Source organism: Ammospiza caudacuta, chromosome 3 (genome assembly GCF_027887145.1).
Source record: "Ammospiza caudacuta isolate bAmmCau1 chromosome 3, bAmmCau1.pri, whole genome shotgun sequence".
Taxonomy (NCBI): domain Eukaryota; kingdom Metazoa; phylum Chordata; class Aves; order Passeriformes; family Passerellidae; genus Ammospiza; species Ammospiza caudacuta.
The window spans coordinates 81,727,418-81,749,820 of record NC_080595.1 but is presented as its reverse complement, the minus strand read 5'-3'; the positions used below and the strand labels follow the sequence as shown (position 1 = coordinate 81,749,820).

Here is a 22,403-nt window from a genome sequence, read left to right as displayed (position 1 = left end):
ATTCTTGGAAACACTCTATAGCACCAATAACCAAAAGAAAGAGTAGTATTGGTTTCCTAGAATTTTCTTCAGAAAATATGCATTTCAAGATTATCTCTCTCCTGACTTGCCAATCTGCTGCCTGCTGCTTTACTCTGAGATCTCAAGTGGCTCTTCTCAAAGCACTGGATGAGATGTCTGAGACAGTTCTTGGAGAGGGAGTTGTGTCTCTTTAGGTAATAGTGAGAGAGCCTTTGCACTTACAGCAAGGCCCCAGACCTGTACAACTTGGAGATAATTTTTACTAATTTCCCAGTCACCACTTTGATCATTGCTTCCTAGCCCCGATTTGTGGCACCTCCTTCCCTCCCTTTCTCCTCCCTCTACTTGACTTCTTCCTGCTGCTTAACAAGCTCAATTGGTTTTATGTATGTAATTCTTTTTTTTTAAGAGAGTTTGAAGGTGGCCTCTGAAAGAATTTCTTTCATCCACAGCCAGGAGCTGATCAAAGCAATGCACAAAAGGCAAATGGGAGCCAAGGCAGTGCTGTCTGACCAGCCACAGGATCAGGGATCTGTGCTGGAGAAATAGTGAAGCAAATCACCTGCACTATATTGGAAGCTGCTGCTAAGAGATTTTCTCTCCAGTAACACCTGCAGTTTATTAGATCCTGTAAGAAAATCAAGGAAATCTGTATCAGAATACATTGTTTCTTGCAGAGAGGAATGTGAAAGCATTTACAGGATGAAGTGCCACAGCCTAAATTTATTTATTGCCATATCATGTGTTAGGCTCAGTCTGCATTATGAATACAACACTGGACCATCACCCAGCTCACATTTATTTTTATCAAGTGGCCCCTTGGCCCAGTTGTCAGGATATAAAGGAATGACAAGTCTTTGAAAAGAAGGTTCGTGCTAAAACAAGAAGCAAATAAATGAAAACCAGTGTCATCATTATATCTAAAATAGACTTCCAGTGGAAATTAAAATATATTAATAGTAGATGCTAAGTCACTTTTTAAAAGTCTAAGATTTCTTCTGAATTCTTTTTGCAGGTACAGATTTTTATCAGACATCAGTCCCAATAGTGCTTATAATTATGATTTTTTTAAAACTTGAAAAGTAATCCAATATATAGCTTTTAACAAAGGATTTCTGTTATGAGCAATTTGAGCTTTGGCATTTTTTCTTCTCTTTAAAATAAATTAAAATATAGTGTCATTTTAGCACAAAACAGTACTTTAAATGTCTCAAATCAGCTCTGGTTTGAGAGTAGGCGTAAGAGTTACTAGGGTGAAGGAAGCTTAAGTTTTCTGTCACCATAAAGAAAGACCAAACTTTGTGTTAAAACCAAAACAGTCTTTCATCCTTAATTAATTACAGGAATCTGATTGCAATTGGAGTTTTCTGTTTCGCCAGAAATCTACAGTGTAGGCTGTTACAGCTTCACAGCTTGGATTCCTTGTCATTAAATTGCCAACATGCCTTAGTCCAGATCCCCCAGCATAGCTGTATATTTAAATGAGTTTATGACAACTTAGATTACTCTGGATTTCGTCAGGCTTTTTTTTTTTATTTTGGTTCAATGTAAAGTTGAATTTGTATGAGAAGTTTTTTTGTTGTTTCATTTTGGTTTTTCTTGGACTTTTTCCCAGACATATCAGGAAATTATTTTTCCTTTTTCTATAGAAATTATTAATTTAATTTCATTCATATGTTCCCTGCATGAATTATGGTATTTAAATTGAAAAAATGAACACTCAGAAATAATGCTTATTGGATATGCAGTTGAAAAATTTCAGCAAAAAAAAAAAGAAAACACTTTTTTTTAAAGCTGTCTTTATTATGGGCAAAATGGATGTGAAATAAATCCATAATAAGAGTGATGCATTAAAAAAAAATTATTTACTTCCTGCCTGAAAAAAAAGGAAGCAATAGCTTTTTTATAGTATTTTATTGAGGTGGTTTAACACTGATTTGTCCAAGTTTGTTTTCATCCTTTTTTTGTATTGATCAGTTAGGAAATGGACTTGATTTTTCAATAGGTGGGGGAATTTTCCTGTATTGAATTTCATTGCAAAAGTGTCTGTATTAATCTCTGCAACAATCTCCTGAGAATAAAGACATTTCCCAGTTATTTACTTGTGCAGTGAGTGAGAGAACTGATTTCAGTGATGAATATAAGGAATGTGGCTTGGAATCTAGAGTTGCCAAAAAAAAAAAAAAAAGGCTTGACACCTTTCAATCTGTGTTCTTGTTCCAACATCCTGTTGCTTGGAAACATGAGTCAGGGGAGGAAATCATCTCACTGTTGATGCGGGAGAAAATCCCTGTCTGCAGTCAGCCTGATTTTCAAAATCAAAGAAGAACTCAGATAAAAGTTAAAAGCAAACAGAAGGTAAAAAGAAGTGGTAGAGAGATCTGGCTAGTCTTGTTACAGTATATTTGTTTTATGGAAGCAGCAGCAGAATTGTTCTTGGCTGTGTGAAGGTGGTAGGATTAAATTCTCTGTGACCTGTCATCAACCTCAATCAGAGCCTCTGTGTTTCATCATGAGCTTCTAACCAAATTTTTTGGAAACCATTAAGTTTCATCTGGACTGGTGTTTAAATAACATTTCTCATGTAAGTCCACATTCATATGGAAGTTCTAAGATTTGGTAACAGAGAATGCGCTAGAATTTCTGGCAAAGGTAACTGTGGTTTTATTTAAAGGTTTTATGTTGCATTTAAAATGTAATGGGCCAAAAGGGGTCTACTGAACTACCAAACTTTTGTCATATATGAAACATGGAATGACTAGAGACTTATTCATTTGACAACTTTACTGCTGAGGAATAAATTACTTCCCTGAAGAAGTGGATTTCAATCAACAGATCCATAAGTGACTACTGATTTTATTCTTGTTGATATTGGTAGAGTTGGGCTCAGGAAAGAATTGTAATTTCATTTCTTAGCATGTTTTGAAGCTTGAAAATTTCTCTTTCAGGGTAATACTAACAGATAAAAATCAAACCATTCTTGAAGATTTTGGTGAAAATCATTTTGGTAAAGTGTTGGTCTGGAAGTAATCTCAAATGAAGTGATGGTTCCCATGCTCCAGTGTTATATTATAAACATCAGTCTTATGAGCCCTTTTCCCCCCCTCTCTCTTACTGCCAAGTCAGTCTGGCAGAACAGTGAGGAAACAGATTTGACTTCCAGAAACTAGCATTTTTCTCAGAAACTGGCAATAATCCACCTCTTTACAATGCTTTTAGATGGTTTTATACTGACAGAGAAAAAGCTTTGTAAATTGCTTCTACAAGGGATAATTTTGTGGTCCATGAACAACTAGGTTGATTTCTGGAAGAATAACTTTTAATTTCTCTTTGCCCATATGGTCTGTAGCTGTATTACTAAATGAAACAATTGAAGGAGATATTTCTGTGTGCCAGAAATCAATTTTCTGTTGTAATGTCTTGGCATAGCTCTGGTGCTTGTACTCCCTCTCTTCAGTAGTTCCCAGACACACTTCAGGAGTCACGATGGACCAGTAACTGTTCCTGAAGGGCATTTTGGATGGAGTAGCCTTATTTTGAGACTAGTAGTAAAGACATAAAATATAATACTTTATTGTGTCTTGTGGGGGCTGAAAATCGGAGTGTCTTTTAGTTCTCCTGAATCAAGAATTCTAAATATCCTGTGGGAATAGATTTTATGTAACCTATGGGAAATAAATACCACACAGTATCACTTCTACATGTGACACACATTAATATAGGAGATTATAAATAATTTATCCTTCCAAATCCAAAGCTAGAGATAACACTGTAATTACAGTTAGCTTCATGAAAATAAAGGAGTAAATTGTGATTTTTCATGGCTGGACTGAATCCACGAGGAGGATTTTGCAGGATGTATTGCTACCATTGAAGAGAATCAGTTTTGTGCTGTCTCCAAATTTATTTTTCTTCTTATAGTTATATTTACATATGAGTCCCTACCCTAAGGTTTCTTTTTTGTTAGACTGATGTTTTTAATACATCAGTAGAGACTTTACTGGACTTTACAAATATTGATGGATTTTGGGTATTACTTGATAAATATAATTATATCCAAAGGGCAAAAGGATCACAGAACTTTTTTGGTACTATTCTGTTAACAAATTGTTAACCTGCAGTAAATAACACTTTCTCCTCCTTACAGAAAAAATTTGATAGATAGCCTTTTAGATACCTAAATCCCATGTCCATGAAAACAAAACCTTTCTTTCTATGCAAGCAAAAAACTGCCTTTTGCCATAGTGATAGCAAATTCTGTTGGAGAGCATGACAACATCTTGCTATTCTCCTCTTAGAAATGATACAATAGAAATTACTCTGTTAAACTATTTCAAAAGAATGAAAGCTGGTTGCTGAAACTTGGAAAACATATTCACTGCTATAAGGCAATAATGAAAGGATTAATATAGTAAAGTAGCAGTGTAAATTATGTTGCATAATGCAAAAATCTTGCAACTTAATATGAAACATTCCCACCTGTAACAATTTGTAACTTGTATCTAAGGCTGAATTTCTTAGTAATCAACCAGGTCTTCCTAATTTCCCACTTAATTACCTTGATTATTGTTTTAAGTCAACATAACACAGCCCACATATACTCTTTAGTTTCCTCAGTTTCTGCTGAGGGCAGGCTTTATTTATCAGTCTGTTTCAATGGGAGTTGTTAAAAGCCCTGGATTATTTGCCATGCTTTAAAGTCCATAGAATTCCTTAGGATACTCAATCTGTCCTAGGTGTAGGATTAATTTTGTCCAGAATTGCTGTGCTAGACCTTCAGTCTTCACAAAACCCTAGTGCTCCTCACGGCAAAAAGTCAGTAAAATGTTGCTGTCTGTTCCGCTGTGCACAAGATCTCCCTGTGTGATCTGGCTGCTGGCACTGAATGTCCTCCTGCTGCTGGCCAGTCATTGTCATGGCCCTCCTGGAAGGGATTGCCCTCGTGGCTGAGGGAGCTCCTTACTGAAATCACAGCACAGAGGGCAGGCTCATAGCAGGTTTTCTTAAGCCCTGACTGGTTCAACTGCAGTTGAACTTGAAGTTGACTCTAAACTGACTGACATTCACCCTTAAGAAGGTCCCAATTTTTCTTAATTACACAGTCCCTGCTTACCACTGAAATGCTGATGGTTCTTTATTTGGAATTTGAGATGCTTCTTTAAGTGACTAACAAAATTTTGCTCACATTTTCAGATGCCTGGACTTAGCATCTCTCTTTACCAGCATTATCCATGGATTTCTAAGGCATTGTCCTGACCTGCTTCATTTGTGTCTACAATTTTTTCTTAGGCTCCCGAGTGGCTCAGAGTGTTTATTGTCTTTTTATCATGCTTTTATGAGGCTCTTCCTGGTCCAGCTCTTTGCCTTTTTTCTCCTCCTTATATTGGCAAGTATTTTCCTCTGCCTGCTCTCCATGGAAACTGGCCATATGACAGCGAGATGCCCTTTGATTTATCAGTAGATGGGGTCGAGGGCCATCCTTCTGTGTCAGTGTATGGGGGTTTTTTAGTAGGTCTGGTGTCCATCTATGTGCATGGCTTGGACTTTCACAAGTGTTTGAAAGTTTAGCCTGTGGCACCCTGTTGTATCCAAGAGAAACATAAATCAAGGCTGGGAGTGATGAGGTCATTGCAGCAGGGACACAGGACTCACTTTTTGCTTCCATGGAGTCAGCAATTGTCAATTCAGATACCACAGTCTGAGCAGCTCTGAAGAAAAGAGAGGATGACAACTGTCTTATAGCTAGTGGGAAATGGTTTCTCCCTTGCTTGTTTTGGAGAAGTAATTTCTTTTGAGAGTAATTTCAGTTGAGAGTCAGTGGGGCTCTGAACAGCAGAGACTAGTGCTGGCAAAAAAGCTGCTGTGATGCCCATTTTCTGGTTCCAGTGGTGTGTGTTTGATGATAAAAAAATGGCTAAAAAATTATTTATCACATCTTCCAAAATAGGTCTCTGGGTATCTGATTGTGTTTACACTGTGATTTAAGATCACACAAACACATGAGATCTTACAAATCCAGGAAGTGTATTTTTGTTTCTTTTTAACAACCATTCACAAAATTAAATTAGCTGCCTAATAAGCAAACAAACATGCTTGTGTTGCAAAGAATTCCAAAACCTGCCTCTTTCACAAATAATATAATCTTAACTGATTCCTTATCTGTAACATCACATTGATAAGATGCTGGTTTCTGCCATCCTCAGGATTAAATACAGGGTTTCTCTTCTGACCACTTGTGGGCTCTGTAAATCCCGAGCAAGCATTCAGCATTGGATAGAATTAATTTCAGAGCTGACCTGGGGTTTCCTGCATATACCTTTGATAAAGCTTGTTAAGGACATTTCTAATGTCAGGCTTTTCTCATTCTCTTCAGCTGCCTTTGGTGTAGGGGGAAGCAATACTCAAAAGGAGCCAGAGGGTTCCTACCAGTGTGGGATGGGAACTGTGAGAAGTTTTCTGTGTTGGAGAAGATGCAGCCTGATTTCCATACCAACAGTGAACATCTCTAATAGGCTTTGCAGCTTCCTGTTTGCCCCTTACCAAATATAAATATCAGTGCTATTCAGTGCAACTCTTCTGATTTTGTGTATCTACATGAATATTTTGTTGGTAGTGCCTTCTTTAGTCTAAATAATTTCCTTCAATACTGCCTCCATTGTTTTATTTTTCTCATTATGGTTCTGTTAATACTGTATATATCTATTATAGCAATTTTATATCATGTAGTACTAGCTATACTCTCTATACAGTATTAACATGATTCAAGCAAGTACACTCAAATATAATTTTATATGTAAAATATGCTTTACAAAGTCATAAAAGGATATCCAAATCAACAAGTTTGTATGTTGTTCCCTTCAAAGCCCTTTTCCCATGACAAGCAGTATGTGGTTTCACAGTGGTTTTCCTTTTGCCTGACTGATTCCTACGGGATGCTTCTCAACAGGGGAATTTCCCAAGCGGCATCCAGGGCTGAGGAGGGGCTGTTTAGGGTTTAGGAATTACTGCCACAAACAGGAAGCGTTTCATGCTTTCTATTCACAGTTACTTGAGGAGGGAAAGGACATGGGGCCCAGGGCAAGAGCTACTTTGTAATAGGGAAAGAAAGCTGACATGGCTTTTGGTTACACCAGTTCATTGTGTTCCCTGTAGAAAGTAGGTGTCAGTTAATGCCATGGAATATTCAGCTGGAATAGACTGCCTGCTCAGTGACAGATTTAATAAATTACATGGTTTCACTAAAAGTAAAGTCCTAATAAATAAGTGAATGCAATATCAATGCATGTGGATGGATACTGTTTAATTAAAAAAAAAAAAGGCAAAAAAAGCACTGTTTTTTACAAGGAAAAATACTGTTTAGAGTGAAAAGTAAAAGTTATATTTCACCCTCTGTGGATTACAGCAGTGCTACATTATTTATGAGACAGCACCTCTGAAAGAAATGTTGAACTGCTTTAGCCAGGTTCAGCCATGATGGGCCGTGCAAAGAAAAGTACACAAAACTGCTATTGCCCAGATCATTTATTCTGTTCAAATTGGTTGAAATAGAAAGGCTGTTTAACAATAGACTGATGACTATTGAAAGTACCTCACCTCAATTGCTATATAAATCAAGGAATTACTTGAATCAGATTTCTAGTCACTTTTTCAAGAAGGTGCCAAAGCTTGCTGCCTTTCTGCTGAATTAGAGAAAGCTGTTACTTTTAGATAACTTCCTGTAATTTACCAGCAGGATCTGCTCAGTGACTGCTGCAGTCAGCCTTTCTTTGTGGACAATGGAGCATTTCTCTTTCATGAGAAATGTTGAGCCTGGCGTCAGCATGCAGTGATGGAGTTCTGAGTGCTTAAATTGTAATATCTTTCTTTCTTTTTTTTTTTTCCCTCTTCCTGTCTCTTTTGCCTTTTTTTTGTTTGTTTGTTTGTTTTTGGAGAAGATGGGAAATTCTTACGCTGGCCAGCTCAAGACAACACGGTTTGAAGAAGTGTTGCATAATTCCATCGAGGCCTCTCTCCGCTCAAACAACTTGGTTCCCAGACCAATCTTTTCTCAGTTGTATTTGGAAGCAGAACAGCAACTATCATCGCTGGAAGGTAGGAAAAAATGGAATTTCTATTTCTGTCAAAGGCAATTCTGCTATTTACTCAGCCATGGCCAAGACCATTTTAAATCATAATATGGATAAGCATAAGTTTTTATTTGGATTTTTTTATTATCTGCAAATATATATGCATTAGAATTGGATTAAAAATACAAAATGCACTGTCTTTTATTTTGACAGAATTAAGCCACTTGCTCAGATTCATCTATACACATAAATTGAAGTTCTAGGAATTGTTCCGTTACATTTGTGAGAAGTCTTTGGAGATTTGGAAAATAAATGTTATCCTATAATTTATTATATACTGCTGAAAGTCACACAGTTAGTGGTAGAAAACCCATAACAGATTTGTAAAACATGTATGCTAAGACTGATTTTCAATGTGCATAAATACAGCAGAAATATTTTTTAGCTTTTGAGATGGTTTATAATTACTTCAGGCATAATATTTGTAGTTATTCTGTGGTTGCAAAGGTAAAATTTAGGATATGTACTCTCACAAACTCTGCACAAGTTGATGTTTAACGAATAGGATTTCTCACTGAATTTGTGGGTGTGTTTACAGAAGGCTACTTTCTCAGTAATGAACTGTATAGATCTGCTAAACAAACTCATGATGCAGTTTGGTGTTTGGTGTCTGTTACTTGTAGTGGTCTCATGGTTTCCAGTGACTTTTCTGATGTGTGCATAACACTGGCATGGTGGTGTAAGGTTATGTTTAATAATATGATTTATTTAGTCATTTCTGTAAGGAGAATGGAGTTTCACATCTTTTGTCCACACCTACTTTGCCTGTCATACTTAGCTGCTGTTAGTGAGAAATGCATGAAGGTCCACAGTAACACACACGCACACAAAATTAGGCCAAGGAGTAGTAACAGATAACAGTATTTTGCACAGATTAAAGTCTTTGCTATTACCACACAGTGAAAGCTGTGAATATTTCTTGAAAAATAAAATCCGCTTGCATATCATTAATAATTTCCTCTTTTCTTCTTTTTTTTTTTTGCTAATACAGGACAAAATAATGAATATACAATAATTGTTTAAATATATTTGCTGTTTATTCCCTGCACAAAATGATCCTTCTATCAAACCCTTCCCAAAGAATTTTAAAAAGTTCCGTGGTAGCTGTGATGTCACAAAATTGATTATGACATCATTTGGGAAAGATAGCACAGGAGCAGATGCATTGTTCAGGAACAAAAGTGCAATTTCGCACTTCTGTAGTTTCTTTCTTTCTTTCAAGACTTTCAAAGAACTTTGCAAGCCTTGAGGGGCTGATTCTGTGTTCGTTGTAGTTAATGGAAACAGAGTTGAAGTGTAATTAAAAGTCTCATAACAGCCTGGCAGAGAGCATTCCTTTCATGAAAGTTTCAGACAAGGGGAACTCTGAAGTGACCTATAATAGAGTGCCTCCTAGGTTGTTCCTCAGGTGGAAGAGGTCTTCAGGCTGCTCTTACCTACTGTAGCCTTGTCAGAAATTGAATCTTCCACTTCTAGCTACATGAATCCCTATGCTCTGAGGGACAGGAGGCTCCTGAATGAGAGAGACATCCTAGGGGGCTTGGGCAATGCTAATGAAACCCTTTACAGGTGGCAGCAGCTCATGCTTGAGTGCTTTCTCTTTTACTCTTTCCACTTTTGAACTGAAAATGCTGTAGGTCTCTTTTCTTAGTCTCCACTTCCATTTTCCATTTCTTTCTTAAATCACCTGTTATGGTTAACAAACCTCACAGTTTAACTCTATCCAAAAGGGAAATAAAACATATCCTGTTCTGTTCTCTCCATCTATCCATACATGCCTGTTTTCTCCCTTTTCATGAATTTTGCCATCTTTTGGATATTCCATTCTGCTAATTTAATACATAAACCCAGCAAAAAGAAAAGAGGAAATAGGTCACATTTTTTTCCTTAGCTGGATTTTTTGCTGGTTAGCAAGCTGGGATGGCTCAGGAAAGGCTACATTAAATGTCAGAGCTGGTACAAAGAGGAAGGAAGGAAGTGGCAGAAGGAAGGAAGTGGCGGAAGGAAGTGGCAAAGGAAGTGGCGGAAGGAAGTGGCGGAAGGAAGTGGCGGAAGGAAGTGGCGGAAGTGGCGGAAGGAAGGAAGGAAGGAAGGAAGTGGCGGAAGGAAGGAAGTGGCGGAAGGAAGTGGCGGAAGGAAGTGGCGGAAGGAAGTGGCGGAAGGAAGGAAGGAAGTGGCGGAAGGAAGGAAGGAAGGAAGTGGCGGAAGGAAGGAAGTGGCGGAAGGAAGGAAGTGAAGGAAGGAAGGAAGGAAGGAAGGAAGGAAGGAAGGAAGGAAGGAAGTGGCGGAAGGAAGTGGCGGAAGGAAGTGGCGGAAGGAAGTGGCGGAAGGAAGTGGAGGAAGGAAGTGGCGGAAGGAAGAAAGGAAGTGGCGGAAGGAAGGAAGTGGCGGAAGGAAGGAAGTGGCGGAAGGAAGTGGCGGAAGGAAGTGGCGGAAGGAAGGAAGGAAGTGGCGGAAGGAAGGAAGGAAGTGGCGGAAGGAAGGAAGGAAGGAAGGAAGGAAGGAAGTGGCGGAAGGAAGTGGCGGAAGGAAGTGGCGGAAGGAAGGAAGGAAGTGGCGGAAGGAAGTGGCGGAAGGAAGTGGCGGAAGGAAGTGGCGGAAGGAAGTGGCGGAAGTGGCGGAAGTGGCGGAAGTGGCGGAAGGAAGGAAGGAAGGAAGGAAGGAAGGAAGGAAGGAAGGAAGGAAGTGGCGGAAGGAAGTGGCGGAAGGAAGTGGCGGAAGGAAGTGGCGGAAGGAAGTGGCGGAAGGAAGGAAGGAAGTGGCGGAAGGAAGTGGCGGAAGGAAGGAAGGAAGTGGCGGAAGGAAGGAAGGAAGTGGCGGAAGGAAGTGGCGGAAGGAAGTGGCGGAAGGAAGTGGCGGAAGGAAGTGGCGGAAGGAAGGAAGGAAGGAAGGAAGGAAGGAAGGAAGGAAGGAAGGAAGGAAGGAAGGAAGGAAGGAAGGAAGGAAGGAAGGAAGGAAGGAATTCAGCCCTTTTGCATTGCATTGGGATATTAGTCAAGGTTATGTCATAACACATAACTTACCCGTTACTTTAGTAGCATAGATGAAGAGTTTCATTCTTCCCTTCATTCAATTGCAGCATTTTTGTCTTTAGACCATACCCTTTAAATAGTTGTGTTTAGTGTTCTGTTCTTAGTTGTGTGCACCACAGAACTGGAGCTTAATATTCAGAGTTCAAAAGTAAACGTACCCTTCAAATCCTCTTCTAGATTGGACTGTAAATCTGAATGACCTTGACAGATAAATCTTTACACTCCAGATTTACTTTCTCTTCTCTAGCTCTCATTTATCCTATAGTAGTTATTTAGATGATTGCACAATAATTTGTCAATAAAATAAAAGCATATTCTGAGGAGAGTCATAGGAAAGGAAAGAGAAATCCTTGATGATATCCTATGGGATTCTGAGTACCTGATCCAAAGTCAATTGAAGCAAACAGAGTACGTCCAGTTGTCACTGGGCTTTGGAGGATGACTGCTCTGCTTCACTTTTTTTCTGTTTCAAGACTAAAACCTGGATCAACGGTGTAATTTCAGTGCCTAACTGCTCTTTTACTTGCCCAGGTACAAGCAGCTATTCAGCTTCCTGCTGGTCCTCAAGTACCTGTAGCCCTTCATGACCCAATTTTGCCAGGGGAAGCTCTTGCTGTGTTTGCTGCAGGCATGTCCATACTGACCCCTAGAAGCCTACAAGCCTAAGACACAAACCCCACTGGGTTCACTTAGTACTTGTGCTCTGTCTCTCGTGTGTAAAATGTTCCTCAGTCCTGTCTGTGGAAGTGTTTTCCCCTTCTCCAGTTAATTGCTCTCCTCTGCTTGCAACATTTGTCCCTTTTTCCAGGAGCATGTCTGAGCCAGAAGAGGGGATAGAGCCATTGGTCAGTATGGTCAGTTTTGCTGGAGCTGTTGAATCATTCATGAAAAAACCTCTTTGGGTGGAAAGAAGAGGCAGTCTCTAGTTGAAGGGGTGAAACACACAGCAATAAAGCCCTCTGAAAACACCTAACACATTCTAAAAATTGAAGCTTACATCATGTATTCCTCTCCAGCTTTTAGTACTACCTCCATAGTGCCTCCTGGACTAGCATGGTCCAGGTACAAGAGCAGGCTGGAGTGAATCATCTTCCTGAACCTCTGCCTTCCCTTGACACTGTACAGAGAGTGTTGGTGCATTACTTGGAGCTCTGGATTCTGGTAGGAGACAGACGGGCTGAGAATTAGGTGTTCTTGTCATGGCATCATCTGTGGTGAAACTAGTTTCTAGCAGGAACTGTTTTTTCACTGTCCTGTACAAAACCAAGGACATGGTCAATGCCTAATTAATAAATTCTGTACTTGGACTGTAGCCAGGACATTCTAAAGTGCCAAGAAGTAATGACTTTGGGTTTTATTGCCTGTTAATATTCTAAACAAAGGATACAGTTACACTGTTTTGATCAGCAAGAGATCAAGCATTAGAAGCTAGTCCCCTAAAAATTGTGCACTTATATTAAAATAATATGATTTAAAAATTAATACGTTGAGACTTCTTCTTATCTGTACTTAAGGGTGTTTTACTTTCTCAGGTGCAGCTGAGTCATGTTTTTTAACTTGTTTTGCACAGGAACTAACATCTTTATTTTCTTGGTTAAAGACATTCTATTATAAGCATGACTGGAAGTTGGAGCTTTAAGGAATAACAATTATCAAGAGTTGGCAACAGTAAAGTCATTGTCAAGAGAAGAGAATCCAGTTTGCTGTAATACTTTCTGTAACTGGGTCACCCTGTTCACTCACTGGTTTGTTGCCAGCATTTTCTGGTGTCCAAGTAATTTATACTATGATAATTTGCAGCAGGCAGCAGAGCAGATAATGAGGAAGAAGAAGAAGAGGAGGAGGAAGAAGAAGGCTCAGAATCAAGTAGTCCTCCTGTTTCTTACCAGGTGAAGCCTCCCCCAGAAGGATGTTGCACTACTGATGGTAAGAATACCAACTGTGCTGTCAGAAGCATTTGCCCTACTGAAAAGGGTAGAATTTGGGCTATTTCCCCTATAATTTGTCAGAATGACATAATCTATATGATACAAAAATCCTAAAAATGTCAGTGTTCATTACCTGCCTGACAAGGCTGGATGGGTCTCAGTTGCTCTTCTGTTTGACAGGGTCTTTGTTCAGTGTTAGATAAGCATTTGTGTTGGAATGCCTGGCACAAGGACAGAACTTCTGTTCTCTTAGGCAGCATAGCCTTTAAATTGCAAAGTTTGCAGGTATAGCATTTGCTAAAATGACTGTGATAATTCTTATTGCTTTATCACCACTCTTTCCTGTTTAAAGTGTATTAAGTGTCAAAAATATTTGAAAACCCAGGAAAGGCTGGTGAAATTGACCAGATTTTGAGACCTGTTTTCTCCCTTTTTGAATGTCTGACCAAAGTTATGGTGTTAGTGATGACAGTAGTCCTATAAATATGTTGGTTACAAACTACCACCAAGAGAAACTTCATTGTGCGTTTTGTTTATGACTGACCAAAACGAGGAAAGAAAATTCCCTTTTAGCATGCCCTTGATCTTAGAGGGTAAGCCTTTGGCTTTCATTAAAAATATAGGAAATTCTTTAACAAAGACAACTGTGAGCAGGAAACAAAAAATTAAAATAAGTTGAATTTTTTTTCTAGGTTTCTGCCAGGCTGGTAAAGATTTGAGACTGGTTTCAATTTCTAATGAACATATTGAGGTGCCATCCGGATTTTTACTTGTTGGTGCAAAGTCACCAAATTTACCTGATCACCTGTTAGTGTGTGCTGTGGATAAAAGATTCCTGCCAGATGACAACGGGCGCAATGCCCTGCTGGGTGAGTGTCTGACTGCAGTAACTGGGTTCTTCTGTGGCTTCAATTAATAGCTACTTGTGGTTTTGAGTTCAGCAGGTCTTATTTCTGTTCCACATCTACAGCAATGCTCACAGGTCATGCACAAGAAGATAACAGGTCAGAGCTGGCTGTGTTTGCTTTGGAAAGATACAGAGTGAGCACTTCATTAGAGATGCTTCATCACCTTCTGTCCATCAGTCCAATGCTAAAGTCATTATTTGGCTGGTGCATGTCTGAGTTGCTGGAACTGCACATCTGGTAACTGGACTGGTTAAACTTCTGCCTGTGTCTATTGTGGCTTTCCAAATATGGATGTATACATACTGTAGGCCTGTCAAGTGGAAATTTCAGGCTCTTATATACATATAAACAGTTTAATGATAGTTTAGACGACAAAAAATAATGACCCTTTCAATTTACCTCTTTGAGATAGGGATAACATTCTCCCCTGTGTTTGAACAATAGCCTGGGTTCTGTTCCTAACCTATGACTTCTTGCTATCATCATAATATAAAAAAATGAGTGATTATAAGTTAAAATATTCCCCATATGTGCAATCAGTTAACACTGTGTGTTGGAAAAATACTCTTAGGAGGATGCTTCAATTTATTGTGTTTAATCTACTTAAAAGTTTAATTTCTGACATAAAAAGAGATCCTTCTTCTGACATAAAAATAGATCCTTCTATCTATTTTTATTATAGTCATTCTGATTGCCATTAAATTTGTCCAAATCAAGCCAAATAGGGAAAATCTCAATCATGTGAATTACTTAAATGAATATTAATGTTATTAAAATGGAATATTTTTTATATTGGAAAAGGTGGTGCATAATTGGAGGGGGAACTCATTTTTCAATCAGGCACTCTCAGATATGTGTATATTGTTTTCAGAGTTCACAAAAAAAGATGCATCATATATTTGTGCATCAGCCTGAGCTTTGAATAGCAAAAGGGAAACATTTCCCAAGAATTTTAAGAGGTTTCTTTCACAAACACTGAGGGATATGACATGAGCTCAATTGTTATCTCAGTTTGAGCAAGTCTCCAAGGCATTTGGGTTGACAGTGGAGTGTGAAGGTGCATAATGTGATCCTATGTACAGTAATTTCTTTTCCTATGTGATCTTGTAGAGTTGGATTGGTCACAGTGCATTTGACCAGTGATTGTAAAAGAATTAGGAGGGTTGTAAATCACCCACGTGTTGTCATTTTAAAGATAAAGACAGGAATGTTGTACCACTCAAGTCATTCAGTGCTAGCACTATTAACAGCTTAAGCTCCTTAGGCTGTTAGCAGAGAGGAAGTAGTGTATTTGTTAATTGCATGCTAAACAAGAACAGAAAAAGGCAACAGGAACATAATTGGGAGGGTTTTATGCTACTTGCATCCTCAGTTTGCTTATTTAATACATTTTAGTTTCCTGAAACCATTTAAATGCTTATTTTTGACTGTTGTTATACACTTAAACCCCAGTTAACCATATTCTTTTGCAGACAATTCTAGTAACTCTGTAGTATGACTTTTATGTGTTCTACAAGCTCAAATACAAAAGAGCTTACATGCTTTAAGATCTGAGGTCTTCATCTGGAAGGTGGAGATAAAATAATGTTCCTGGTCCCTAATCTAATGAAAAAATTATGTATCATAATATATAATTTAATAAAAAAATATCATGCTAACATGGGGATAGTACACCATTTGTACAATAGGTCACACTGTGGATAGAAATGATTGTTTGATTCGGGTTTTCATATCCCAGTGCAAGTCAAATCAGGGGAAGTAAAATTAGAAGTAGACATGAGTATTCTGATGGTTTTGGACAATAGTGGGATATAAACCAGAACCATCATTGCTGTAAATAATCTCCTAATGTAGCACAGTGATCTCTGTCTGGCAGTAGATTTAAATTGAAAACACGCCTTATGAAGAAGGGAAACAATTTAGTGTCTTGCTTTTCAAGACAGCATAGAAGCTTTATTTTTGGTATTCTGAGTTCTGTCAAACATGTTGGCCTTTTGAAACAGCATGGAAAGTGGTCCCTTCAAGCCTTTTTAAGTTTAGAGGGAAATTTATTTGGATTAATTTTGAATTGAAATTAACTGTCATGGGTCAGAGTATATATCCCACACTTTTAGTAAGGCTTGTTGGTGATATAGACACAGGATTTGTAACCCTTCAGCCTCACTGTTTTTTTTTTTTTTTACCTAATTTCATGTTTTTCCTCTTAATATACTGTATTTTTGTAAGGCAGCTGTTCCTCAGTACTGTCGACTTTTTCAGAAGAGTTTATTTAAATAGAGAAGACACCAATGAGTCACCCAATAGTGTCCTGGTTTCTTATGGGTGTTTGTGAGGCTGCCTGTGGATTGTATAAAAAGACCAGAAGAAAGCAGGAAATATCTTAGTAGTTTCAGGGCCAGATTTTGACTTCAGATCTTGTTCCCATTTGGGAATGTTGATATTCCTCTGAGGCATGTGCCATTTTATTGACAATGCTACCAAGTTGTCCCACCAATCAAGGCAGATGTGCTTCCGATTTGAAAGTAATTTCTGTTGGAGGTTGTTTTGTTTTTTAGTTTTTACAATTAATGTATTGTTCCATAGGAAGACAACCTCAGCAGTTTCTGGAAAAGACTATATTTTTGATAAGGAAAATGTCTCTAGGCATGTTCCTCATCTGATTCTGTTAATCACGTTAGATCACAGATTTAACTGCTTTGCAAAACAGATGCAGGTTTTTGCCTTTAGGAAGCTGTTTCTTGAGTTTTATGCAGTCTAAAGGAATGCTTAGATGGAGGAAGTGATCTGTGATAGTGAGATATTTATTATTTCCTAATTAAAGCAGCAAACATGTATCAGTCCCAAAGGTTTTTTTTCTCTTCTTGTTTTATTTTTCTTCCCTAGTCTTGCTATTCAGGAGTGTCTCTCATGATAAACAAAGCAGCTATTCACCTATCATCTTCCAAAAGACCAAACAGCTGCCTACTTTCCTATCAGGAAACAAGAAATGTTTGGGTTTTTTTTTTTTTTCTGTAGGACCTTGAGGTCAGAAGGACAGAGGAAAAGATTAGTTTGCTTGCATTGTAAGCTGTATGTAAGAGGAAAACATTGTAGTATAAAATACTGTGACTGCTTCTTATAAATATGCAATGATCTGTTGGGCTTTTGTAGCAGTACTGAGTTGCCATACAATGGAGCTCTCTGCCCTGACCATATTGATTTTATTCATTTTTTAAACTTAGGACTTCAGTCTTCAAATGGAGTGGTACTGAGTAGGCGGGAAAACCATTGAGCACTGTCAGTGTTTGAGTACCTTTTTCTATGAGTAGAACTGAAAAGAAGAAATACTTGTGGTGAAAAGTTGAAAATACAATTATTCTTTGTTTAAGCAAGCTGCAAACTTTCCACCAAAATACTAATGTTAATTAAAAGCCTATTACTCATTTAAAAGAAAAACACAAAGGAAATTTTCTACTACTTTGTGAAAAATTTGACTATGAAATATCAAGTGGATGTCCTTCCATTCTGAACTCCTCTCTTTATCCCCACACAAGCTCACCGTTGATCCAAAGGAACCATTTTATCAGTGAGAAGGTAGCTCAGGTTTCACAACCTTTTGGTGCAAGGTCCTTCTTCAGAGCACAAGGTCCCTGCTGTGGAAGAGCTTTTTAAATTATGGACAATTGATTATTGTGATGTGAGCAAATTCAAGCAAATGCATATGACAAATCACAGATGCAATCAAGCACCTTCTGATTAAACAAACTTCAGAGGGGAACAGCCTTTAGTCACAACTGAGCCGAGCTCAGTATGAACCAATGACCGAAAGGTGAAAGGCTTTTAGCCCCTAAACTCCAGGCATTGATTTCTAATTCTCTTGTGAAATCAATCCCATGACATAGATATATTGGGTCACCTTATGGCTGACCCAAGTCCCCTGACCTTTGTGCTCTCTGTAATGTATGGAAGAATATTTAATGCAGCTTGTTTATGAAACAAGCTGTCCCCTCTGTCAGCTGCTGGCTTGGGCCATGGCATGAGCAGGGCATTCAGAGGAGGATGATGAAATGTTTGGGTTCTCAGTGTTACTCAATCTGCCACATGAAATGCTCTGAGCAGGGGTGGCAGAGCCCAGCAATGAGAAATGACTGAACAGCATTTTATTGCACTGGAGCTGTAAGAGCATGCTGTGTTCTATCTGTGGTTTCAGGGCTGAGCTGCATTAATGAAGCAATGGCTGTGACCAAAGAGTGTCAGTCAGAGGGAAAGGATGGAAAAGGATGTTAACAAGAGCTTCCAAGAAAGGAATGGGTCACACTCAGAGGGCTGGCGAAACTTGACATGAAAGATGATAATTTAACTTAAAGGAAAATTAAACAAATAAACTTTTAAAATGTCCTCCAAGGGTTTTTCAAAACAAGTGGACAGTTTAGATCTGTTTAATCCTTACTAGCCTCACCTCATGCTATATAGAGTGTAAACTAATTTTCCTGTAGATGCTGCAGAGTTAAGAATAGGTGATAAGGGCAAAAGGTTTTTTCAGGTAAAAGTTATTGCTAAATCTAGTTTGGGCAGATGTAATTTACAGAAGTAATCTGAAAATCTGAAGTCCAAATGACAAGATTTTCTGTCTGCTATCCAACTTGGATTGAACAAATACTTTAATATATGGCTTTGTCAAGTTGCTTTTTCAAGACACTGCTAGCAAAATGGTAAAACCTAAAAAGTGTACTTTTGGGAAAAAAAAAAATAGTAAATTTGAAAACATGCTCAATCTTGCAGGTGGCCACCAGGCAAAAATTGCAGTGCTGCTGCTGTGATGATCTGTGTGCTGCCAAATAGATGGGAAGTTTTCATTTACCAGCAAAAGCATTTTTGATGATTTCTTAATCTGCATAAAATGCGTGCAAACTCTACAGCTTTTGCCACATCCGTTCTAATTTTGTTTCCTTTTGTTGTTGCTTTTATTGCAGCTACTCAAGGCTCTCTGATGTTAGACAGATGCTTTTGTGCTGACTGATATAACACAGAGGATTCTGCAGAGTCATGACTTGTCCTGATTTTATGAGTCACAATGACTTTTATCATCCTACTGACTAGGATCAGAGAGATAATGGGCAGCTTTCAATGGTTGTTAGCCACTTGTTCCCATTGATACCAGACCAATCTCCACATCAACTTTAGTTTTTAATAAATTCTTCTGAACCTTTTGAAAATTAATGAAAGTGCTCGGGTTGAAAACCAAACAACAGGTGTTTACAGAGAATTATGTTTCAGTGTTTGTACTTTCCAAAAAGAAAAAAAGCGTTGACCATTAGTTTGTAAATTTAATTGTTTGAGTTATGTGATAGAAATAATAAATTTCATCAATGTCTCTTAATTTGATTTACCATATTATTGATCCTTTATTCCACTTTTTTTCTTGGACAATGGTATTGTCCACCTTATGTGTAATACATTTCCTTTATTTTTACCATGTTTCAATTAACTGAATAGAAAGGAATGCCTAGATGGAGGAATAGAACCTGAATAGACGCTTTTCAATTCCTGTTATTACAAATAAAAACGTACATTACATATGATTAAAATTAAAGAAAAGTTCATACTTCAGGTCATGTGTAGGGAACAGAGAGAATATTTCCATGGGGTAGATTATCTTTTAATTGCTCAGTATAGGAGGACGATGATGATACTAATACTAATACTAATACTATTACTAATACTAATACTAATACTAATACGTATTTTCAGATAGTTGCATTAGTCTGATGAAGATGAAAATGTCTTAAGAAATGCTTTGTAAAATGGGCAAAAGAAAGAAGAATCTTGAGGCAGCTGTGTGAGCAGAGCCCTTTATTTACGGTGCTAATGACATCAGCACATGAGCCCCTTGCTGAGGTCCAGGCTGTGTATCTCAGAATGAGAGGAAATGGCAGTATCCCTGGAAATGCCCCATCAAGCCCGAGTACAAAAAGCTTTACGGGGAAGGACTGTGTCTCTGTTGTGTCTATAAAGTTGCAGACACTTTGTTCCTGTAATCATAAATAGTTTCAACTGCTGTGAAGTGCTGACACAGTCCAGCCATAATTTGACAAAGCTATTTTAATTTAATAGCCCAGGAATCTTTTAGTAGTTTCTCCTCTCTAAAACAGTGTCTGTAGTAGGAACTTGGTACTGAAATATGTTTAGATCTATCTAAATATAGTAGGTTATATATACTTAATTTCTTGAGACTTAATTTCATGTTTCATTGAATTGAGTGAAGTGAAATTCAGTGAAATTGAATGATATGTCAATGAAAACTGAAAGAGAAGTGAAGCATGTATGTGCTGTGGTGCTGAATAGGGCTGGGGTTAAGCAATTGACTCAGAGCTCTTCAGTCAGACACTTTTCACAGGTAGGTAATAAATAGGAATTGTGATATTTTTCTATGGGAGAAAATGAAAAATATGGCCCATTTTATTTGTTTTTTAAATGTGGGGCTGTATTTTTGCAGTCTGTAATCTGAAGTGCAATACACTTTGTGTACAAAGTGCAAATACTTTTTTTGAGGAAAACAGTAATAAAAATTTCACTTTCTGAAAAAACCAACCCAAAACCCCAAACCTAAATACAGCCTTTCCTCTGGAAAGAGTCATGTTTGAATGTTATTAATAGTGACCCACCTATCTCATTGGATTATGTGTATTGTTTATTTTATCAGGCTTCTCTGGCAATTGCGTTGGCTGTGGCAAGAAGGGTTTCTGCTACTTTACAGAATTCTCAAATCACATTAATCTTAAACTGACCACTCAGCCCAAGAAACAGAAACACTTAAAGTATTATCTGGTCAGGAATGCACAGGGAGCTCTGACCAAAGGATCTGTAATCTGCTGGAAAGGGGCAGGTAAGATAATGAAGCTGTCTTCCTCGAGCTCTGGTTTTCATCATCCAAGCTTAGCTATTATGGGGTCTGGTGTCTGTGTAAAGCCTAAGAGATCCTTTGAAAGACTCTCTAAAGCCAGGTGACTGCTGGAGCAGCTGTAAAAGCCATTGTCTGACCTAATACAAGCCTGGCATGTCTGAAGACATTGGTTCCCTCATTTCAAGAGCTGTAACCTCTAAGCAATTCATGTGTGAAATTATCAGAGAGATAAAGTAAGTTCTTTTTTTTTTTTTTTTTTTTTGTTAAGAGTTCAGAGGCCGGCAGTCTTCAACCAGTACCTGCTCAAGCACCTTGTTCCAATTGCCAGAAAGCTCAGGCCTCTCAGGAAGCACCTCCAGTGAGCCTCTCCCACCTGCAAATCCCAGTGCTCCAGCTGGGACTCAGCCAACAGGTACCTCTTGGAGGGAAAACATGCTGGGGTTCCACTTCCACTTAACTCTTCTGTGCTTGTGTATTTGGGACCTTGTACTTGTGTGAAAGCAAAGACAAACAAACACGTGAGCACATTGCCTAATAAAACAAGCTGAATAGAATCAGAGATCTATTACAAACAAAGAAAGCAATTATTCTTTGAAGGCTTCTCGCTGTCTATTTTCTCACATCAGGTTTGTGTATAAAAGGTTAGCAAATAGTAAATAGGTGTTCTGCAGTTCACTCACAGTTGAACCAAACCAGAATGTTTTAAAAAGGCTTTATTTCTGAAGTGTTTTTCCAGCTGTCACTTGTCTGGTCACAGATGACAACTGTTACAGGATCCTCTGTAATCTTAGCTTTTTGTGTCTGATCCAGTTTATTTTATGCTATGACCAGAATCCTTTTCAATACAGACAGTATATGGGCATCAGCTTGAAAGCTTCTGGATTTTTTCTTCTGCTGAGAAAAGTGACTTTATATTAAAAAACAAACTAATGGTCAGTATCTGTAACTTTCTTTGTATTAAAAATTCTTTTTGTGACCTTTACTTTTCCATTAATTTGACATAAATGAAACGTGATAGATGACAGAGGCTAGAGTGATCTCTCTGAGCTTCTTATAATGAAAACAGCTCTTTAGTGTCTTGTGACTATTACAGGTTTTTCCTGGGTTTTTACACAGGGGAGCTGAGCAGGGCATCTGTGGTGGTTATATTCTGTATTCTCTGTGTGAGATAGAAGCCTGTTAAATAGTTGTGATCTGGAATACTGGTGCCCTTCCAGAACAAATCATCAATCTATGATGACAGATTGCCTTTTTTTTTTTCCTCAGATTTTACAAAAAACGCTACATTAATTACAAACATATCAAATATATTAGTCTTGAGAATGCCTCCCCCCCTTTTTTTTTCTTAATGCAGCACAGTTCAAAAATCTTAGAGAAGGATTGGGATGGAGGCTTAGTAAATTTTAAACATGTCTCTTTTGCCTCGTTCTTGAGTAAACTTTATGTAAGAGCCAGGGTCATGCAAAGAAGCTACAGCTCCTGACATATGCATTTAATTGAAGAAT

The 22,403-nt window shown here is 38.2% G+C and overlaps 1 protein-coding gene across 2 annotated transcripts in view; it reads left to right on the top strand.

Annotated features, from left to right (window-relative positions):
- Nucleotides 1-7,955: 7,955 nt before the first annotated feature.
- GREB1 (growth regulating estrogen receptor binding 1) overlaps nucleotides 7,956-22,403 on the top strand; it is a 55,934-nt gene continuing 41,486 nt past the window's right edge. For both annotated transcript variants that reach the window (XM_058801853.1, XM_058801852.1), the window contains exons 1-5: nucleotides 7,956-8,112; nucleotides 12,980-13,105; nucleotides 13,800-13,976; nucleotides 20,698-20,880; nucleotides 21,167-21,310. In XM_058801853.1, the coding sequence (XP_058657836.1) occupies nucleotides 7,956-8,112; nucleotides 12,980-13,105; nucleotides 13,800-13,976; nucleotides 20,698-20,880; nucleotides 21,167-21,310 (787 nt within the window). The remainder of the gene's footprint in view (nucleotides 8,113-12,979; nucleotides 13,106-13,799; nucleotides 13,977-20,697; nucleotides 20,881-21,166; nucleotides 21,311-22,403) is intronic.